Source organism: Engraulis encrasicolus, chromosome 12 (assembly GCF_034702125.1).
Source record: "Engraulis encrasicolus isolate BLACKSEA-1 chromosome 12, IST_EnEncr_1.0, whole genome shotgun sequence".
Lineage (NCBI taxonomy): Eukaryota > Metazoa > Chordata > Actinopteri > Clupeiformes > Engraulidae > Engraulis > Engraulis encrasicolus.
The window spans coordinates 4,520,040-4,527,539 of record NC_085868.1 but is presented as its reverse complement, the minus strand read 5'-3'; the positions used below and the strand labels follow the sequence as shown (position 1 = coordinate 4,527,539).

Here is a 7,500-nt window from a genome sequence, read left to right as displayed (position 1 = left end):
AGAGAAGAGAAGAGAAGAGAAGAGAAGAGAAGAGAAGAGAAGAGAAGAGAAGAGAAGAGAAGAGAAGAGAAGAGAAGAGAAGAGAAGAGAAGCAATATAAGAGGGGGGTGGAGAAGAAGAGAGGAGAAGACAGGAGAAGAAAAAAAGACTATAACATGTTACTGAAGAATGCTAGTGTTACTGAAGGATATTAGCGGCAGAGACAGAGAGTGTGGGGGGCCACAGAGAAGAGGGGGAGCAGGAGTTGGAGAAGGGAGAAGGGCCAATACTGTAATATTCCCTTCTTCCTCAGCTGGCAGAGAGCAGAGAGCTGTGGAGTTAGAGTGCCAGAAGATCACGCTGCAGAGCGGCAGTGTAAATTAAGAAGTGATCGGCCCTCACTGAATTACCCCTCCACAGTTATGGGGCACTAATGCTTGTACATTTCACATTCATCACATTAATACGTCTGTACTCGCCAACATTGGCGCTGATGTGTCTCTGGGAGAGAGAGAGAGAGAGAGAGAGAGAGAGAGAGAGAGAGAGAGAGAGAGAGAGAGAGAGAGAGAGAGAGTGCTGGGGGGCATGAGAGGACAGAGTGCCAGGACAGACAAGATGAATATGTTCACTTGTTGAGCTGAGCCCCTGACTCTGGTGTTCTGCTGTATCAGATCCAGAAAACATCATATCACACACAGATGGCAGAGAGTACCCTCCACAATTGTCATTTGCATAACATTACACAAAGCAGATGGCTTCATCCTTTCAGATACAAAGGACATCAAGTAAACAAGCCAGAGATAGACAGGCCAACACAGAGTAGACAGTACATTGTGTAGTGTACGTGTACACTTAAAGAGTCAAATTCACTTCCTTTCTAGATGGTTCTCCTCTCCAGGGGTTGAATTAACCATTTAAGATGTAAGATCATGTACATCAACGTAATCAACGTAATGTCCAGCTTCCAGAGCAAAGACAAATTAAAAACCAGAGCATAGTGAACCTCATGAAGCAACAGCGAAACACGTTGTTCATCAAATAAACTACCAGCAAAGAAGACCGGTGCACTGTGATTTATCCTCCCTTTACAAAGTAAGAACCTCTCTGCCTGTATGAGAGTTAGAACATCTACCTGTTTGAGTCAGAGGTGTATAAAGTAGAAGTAGTGCTCTTACTGACGTAATTTCAACACAAGTATATAACCTTACATAGCTCATACACCAGTTATTGTACTGTACCTAATGCGGTAGATACACTGAAGGAGCACTTCTACTTTTTACTTTATATATCGCTGGTGAGAGTAAAGCCATCTTTATCTATGCAAGAGCAGAGTTGTGTCAAGTAGAAGTAGAAGTAGAAGTACTTTTACAAACATAATAACAACAGAAATAATACGACATCACAACGTTGAAACAATGTAATATCACATTACTGTGCGAGAGTAAAGCCAGTCCACAGCTACTGTTAAGACTCACCTGAGGTCCAAGCTCTCCATAGTCTCCACGGGTGCCAGGGGAGCCTTGAGGTCCAGGAACACCCTGATCTCCCTCCTTACCAGTGGGGCCAGACGGGCCGGGGATTCCCTAAACACCACAACACTCACGTCAATCATGAATATTAACTATTAACAGAATTAGTCATCACAAATTATACATATACGGAAATTAGCCATCACAAAAAATATCATTACAATATCATCAGTATTTGTCAGCTTATCCATGCTAGCACTTTTCACATGTAATAGATCATTAACATTAATCAACATTAATATTTACATCAACATTAGCATCCTGATCTAAGCTTCCGACTTCAACGCCTAAGAAAAAGTGGTGGGTTATCATGAAATTATTGTATAACAGATCAGGTAATGTATCTTACCCTTCCTCCACTGGGTCCGACAATACCACGAGCACCCGCATCTCCTGATTGGCCCTGAGAACACAGGCATACATAAGGCCTTCCACTGATTGGTCATCACCAAACTAGCTGTTGTCGCAGGCATCTAAAATGTGCACGGCCTTATAGCCTTGCAAACATAGACTTGACTCTGTATTGCAGCGGGAAGAATTGTTTTATATATACAGTACAGTTGAAATCCCATGGTACAATTATGGTAGTAATTATGGTAATTATTACTTAATATTAATAGCAATAATATGTACATAAACATTTACATCACTGTTTTGTATACTTTTCTGCCTGAAACTGTTATTCATGTATACCTGCCTCCGCAAAACAGAGCTTGCTTTGACGTCATTGTGAAACTACAAGCCTTTAACCGATTGGTTTTCACCAAACTAATTGCACAGCCCCAGGAATGGTTGCATATTTCCTAATGTGGGCTGTTTTGAATGCAAACACCTTATACTAAATTTACAATATTAATAATTGCTTCTATGACAATTGGAAACCCTATGGTGTATACAGTAGCTATTGTATCTATATAGTGCCATGGCAAATGAAGACTTACAGCTGATCCAGGGAGTCCCTGCAGTCCAGTGAAGCCTCTGTGTCCCTTCTGTCCCCTCTCACCCTTGTCTCCCCTCTCGCCCTTGTCACCCTGTGGGCCTTGGGGTCCCTAGATGACACATAACACAGCACCACATTACATCAGAAGTATGGGTATAGTTATACAGACACAGTGTGGACCCATCGGACTTAATGTATTACCGTTAATGATAGCACTGCACAGAATGTTGTCTTAGACGCAATGCCATGCACCCACACCCACACAAACAGACACGTCATACACACACACACACACACACACACACACACACGGACACGGACGGACGGACACGTCCACGTCCACGTCCACGTCCACGTCCACGGACACGGACACGCACACGCACACGCACACGGACACGGACACGCACACGCACACGCACACACACTCACAGCAGATGCCACTCATGGCATTGAAGTACGAAGAATAATATTAGGTCATAATATTAGGTAACCGGGGATAACATTGAAATCAACTGTTCTTAGAAAATTGTGATGAAGTTCCAGCGTGTGTGTGTGTGTGTGTGAATCTCTACGTCATCTCACCACTTTGCCACGGATGCCAGCTGGACCGCCAGGACCTGGAGGGCCTCTAGAACCCTGTAGAGAGAGAGAGAGAGACAGAGAGAGAGAGAGAGAGAGAGAGAGAGAGAGAGAGAGAGAGAGAGACAGAGACAGAGAGAGACAGAGACAGAGACAGAGAGACAGGTCAGATGTATTATATGAAGTACAGTGCACTTCAGCATCAATCCATGACTCTTTTGGGACTCTTCTGGGACTCTTAACACCTCAGAAAATCACCTGATGATGCTGTAGAGTGGAGTGTTTACCAATTAGTCCCTGAAACTATGGATACCATCATGAAGCATCATGCCTTACGTAAGCTACCTAAGATTATGTACACACTAAAACACACACACACACATCCAATAGCTCCCAAATGTGATTAAGTGATCTTCAGTGTCAGTCCTGAAACCCTGTGTCTCTGTGCATATCATCCTCAAGCATCACACCTTAAGCTACCTGGTACTCAGTGTACACATGGAAAAAAAAAGTTTTCAGATAGAGCACTAGAGCAGTGGTTCTCAAAGTCAAAATGGGGATCCGAACATTGCCAGGGGGTGAGTGTATAAGTTTGTTATGAACGTAAGATATAAAAATCGAAGAGCAGAGTGTGTTGAAGTGAATCTCAAACATTCATGGTGCAATTATTGAAGGATCTGTGGACAATACTCTGCTGGTTTGCACATTGGAGCTCCGAAAAATATATCCTCATTATATAACAAACGACTATATTTCGGTCCACTATTGTGGTTTTCCTCATAATAATTTTTTTTTAGGCTTATACCCAGTGTACTATCTAGTAGAGATCGTATCTACTACATTGGTCTAGCACCTGAATAACTGCTTTTGTGGATGTGTGCACCCTAACTGTCAAATGCTCCATTAGGGGTCACCGTTCCAAATATGTTTGAGAACCCCTGCACTGGAGAGCACTTTACCCTTGGCACCAGAGACTCTGTATACACCACCCAGCCAGCACATCTTGAACCATCTTTATGAAATTGCTATAATTACGGCTGCCTGTGAGTGCCACAGGAATCACGGTGCCAATTAACGAGGACCAGAGCAGGTCAGAGATCACCTCATCTTCATTACTCAGTATTAGACTGAGTCTGGTGCTGTAAATTACATTTTCATACAGAATGAAAACCATTCATTTAGCAGGCAGTGTGAGGTAGGCCATTAGCGGTGATAGGAATTGTAAAATCGACCGTTATGTTTTCCATGAACAGCAAGCTGGATGAACGTACATAGATCAATACATAGATAATGCACGTGCATACATATTGTACATGTATAGACATAGGTCTACTGCAACGCATAAATACAGACTACTTTCGTGCTGGTATTGATGACTGGGATGGTTGTTTGTGATAAATTATGCATGTTGGGTAATTGCGATATCTATGTTCTATCTTGTGCTGGGTTTCTTCACGCCTGATAAAAGCTAATTTTTACAATATCACATATCATTTTTAAGTGGGACTATAGTTGGTATTTGTGTGATTTCTGAGTCTGTGCAGGGGCAACATGCATTAACCCATTGATGCTTGATGTTGCATTGCGCAACATTGGTCCTGGTGCCTGGAGGTGCATTGCGCAACATTCACGCTCATGAGATTTAAGACAACTTTATTAAAAAATCTCTGCTTGTTTGAGATGAATGAACACATTCTAATGAAAGATGAGGGTCTTAGCGTTTAAATGCAACTTAGTGCATATTTTGATGTGCTTCAGAAGCTGAGATATTTAGGTTTTTATAGGCTGAGGGCAGCTTTTCCTAAAAAGGGCTCAGGCATTCAGCACCCTTTTTTGCAGGTGCCTTAGGCGTCAATGGGTTAAAAGCATGATCAGTGAGGCGATCCATGCTGCCCAACATCAGGCAACGTTTGCCCGCTATGCCACTCGCTACACTATTATGCTACTCAATCTCAGATATAAACTGGTATGGCACAACTGGACAATCTGAATCTAGTCAGCTAGCACAATAATTCCGGAGGTACTGAGAGTCTGCAATGCTATAGCGTACTTTGAATAGGAGATGTTAGGATTTTTTTCATTCAGACTCAGATGGTATGTAGAGTAGCTGATTTTTGATGCATTACACTTGCATGATGACACAAATATCACTTACGATGCAGGGTTTCGCAAAATTGTGCTGTGAGGGAATCTAACTTTGTTTCAGCACACTCATCTGTTTGCCTTCCTTTCCTGGATCTCCAAGACTTTGCACCCCCACCCCCGCCCACCTCACCTGTTTTCCCACCACCTCACTTGTCGTCCCCCTATATGTTAGCTTCAGCTCCACTCACCTGTTTGCCTCTCTTCCCTGGGTCTCCAGGAGCTCCTACGGGGCCAGGTGTTCCGCCTGAACCCTGCCCACCTGCCAGTCCATCAGGACCAGGTGCGCCTCTGTCACCCTACAGGACGCACAAATAAACAAACACACGAATAAACAAACATGCAAGTAAACAAACAAATGAGTTACTGATTAGAAAGCCACACTAAAAAACGAGCAGCCATGCAAATGCCTATTCTTTGGGTACCTGTGTCACTCTACACGCACACAAACCAACACGTAAAAGTACACACATCAATTAATGACTGACTATCCACACTGACGAGCAGTGGAAGCACAGCGGAAATGGAAAACTGCTGGTCTTTGTTTACCATCCCGGCTCCATGCTATCCCAATGGAGACCCGTATTAATTAGCTAATGAGCTCTTGCCAAAGCTTTTACTCCCTCAGCATGGCAGCATGGCAGAGAGGCAGCATGGCAACATAGCAGCATGGCAGAGTGTCAGTGTGGCGCAACAACAAAGGCAGGGGACACATAAGGGGACTCATAAATAGACTGGAGTCTCTCAAATCCAGAGAGAGAGGGAGAGAGAGAGAGGGAGAGAGAGAGAGAGAGAGAGAGAGAGAGAGAGAGAGAGAGAGAGAGAGAGAGAGAGAGAGAGAGAGAGAGTGGGAGTGAGAGTGTGTGTTTGTGCGGACATGCATGCGTGTGTGTCCCGTGTGTGTGTCCTCGTGTGTGTATGTGTGTATGTGTGTATGTGTGCGTGTGTGTGTCCGTGTGTGCGTATGTGTGTGTGTGTGTGTGTGTGTGCGTGTGTGTAAGGGGGACTCATAAATAGACTGAAGCCTCTAAAATTCAGCCAAAAAACATGAAGAGAAATAATGAGCGAGCTCACTTCCATTACGCACATTAGTGTGCTGTATATCAAAGCTATCTTTGCTGGAGTTGGTTTCAGAAGGATTATCTAACTGGAATTCGACAAAATAAATGGTATATTTCTGTGAAAACATTAACGTTTCATAGTATTCTCAGATGTGACCAGTCATATTAAAACAGGACACATGTCTCAGAGTCAAACTGAGAAAATCCCCAATACTTGTTTTCCATTTCTTTGTGAATTTTAATTTACATTTTTTTTGCTTTTCTTTCAACTAGCATAAAACGGTGACAGAAGAACTTACGATGCTGTATCTACCTTCATGATGAATGTGTATGTGCGCACAGTGTGCTTTGATGTTAATTCATTTATGGTTTATTTAAGGACATCCTTACCCTCTGTCCAAGGCTACCATCTTTTCCAGGAATGCCATCAGATCCTGCAGCACCCTGCAAGATACAACAGACCACAAACAAAATGAATGAATGAATCAATTAATAAATGAATGAATGAATTAATGAATGAACGAATGAACCAACAAATTTTCGAACCAACGAACGAATGAATTATTAGTTAGTAAATGAAAGAACAGAATATGAGAGTGAATGAATAACTGAGCAGTGTTTTCATTTCTTTGTCAAGGTGAGTGGTGGGTTTCAGTGGTGGGTTCGGGTTTCAGGAACGGGAGGTAGTTGGAAAGGTTATGTTGGGAAGGTTATGTTGGGAGAGTTATTATACGAAAATCCCCTGAAATACCTTTGTTATGTAAGGCAAATTTGGAAATTATATTTGCAATACAAAATCTTCATCTTTTCAAGGTACCTGGTCAAGGTGTGAGTGAGTGAGTGAGTGAGTGAGTGAGTGAGTGAGTGAGTGAGTGAGTGAGTGAGTGAGTGAGTGAGTGAGTGAGTGAGTGAGTGAGTGAGTGAGTGAGTGAGTGAGTGAGTGAGTGAGTGAGTGAGTGAGTGAGTGAGTGAGTGAGTGAGTGACTGTATGAATGAGTGAGTGGTAGTGTACAGTACTGTACCTGTGGTCCAGCCTCTCCTCGTGGTCCTGGTAAGCCTGGCAGCCCAGCTCCTCCGGGTGGTCCCTTGGTACCAGAACCCCCTGACAGACCCTGCTTACCTGGTGCTCCCTACACATGCACACACACACACACACATACACACACACATACACACAGACACACACACACACTAACAAGTCAGACTTGTACAAAATCCGGTCATAAGCAAGCAGCCATTGTTAAGTCTAACACAAGCTTATACTTCATGT

At 43.2% G+C, this 7,500-nt stretch overlaps 1 protein-coding gene across 1 annotated transcript in view; it reads right to left on the bottom strand.

Moving 5' to 3' along the window:
* The window catches only part of col5a2b (collagen, type V, alpha 2b), a 71,621-nt gene that overhangs the window by 8,261 nt on the left and 55,860 nt on the right, over positions 1–7,500 (bottom strand). The window contains exons 43-49 of the mRNA XM_063212672.1: positions 7,253–7,360; positions 6,621–6,674; positions 5,361–5,468; positions 3,031–3,084; positions 2,450–2,557; positions 1,858–1,911; positions 1,455–1,562 (exon numbers count right to left, since the gene is read on the bottom strand). Coding sequence (XP_063068742.1) covers positions 1,455–1,562; positions 1,858–1,911; positions 2,450–2,557; positions 3,031–3,084; positions 5,361–5,468; positions 6,621–6,674; positions 7,253–7,360 — 594 coding nt within the window. The remainder of the gene's footprint in view (positions 1–1,454; positions 1,563–1,857; positions 1,912–2,449; positions 2,558–3,030; positions 3,085–5,360; positions 5,469–6,620; positions 6,675–7,252; positions 7,361–7,500) is intronic.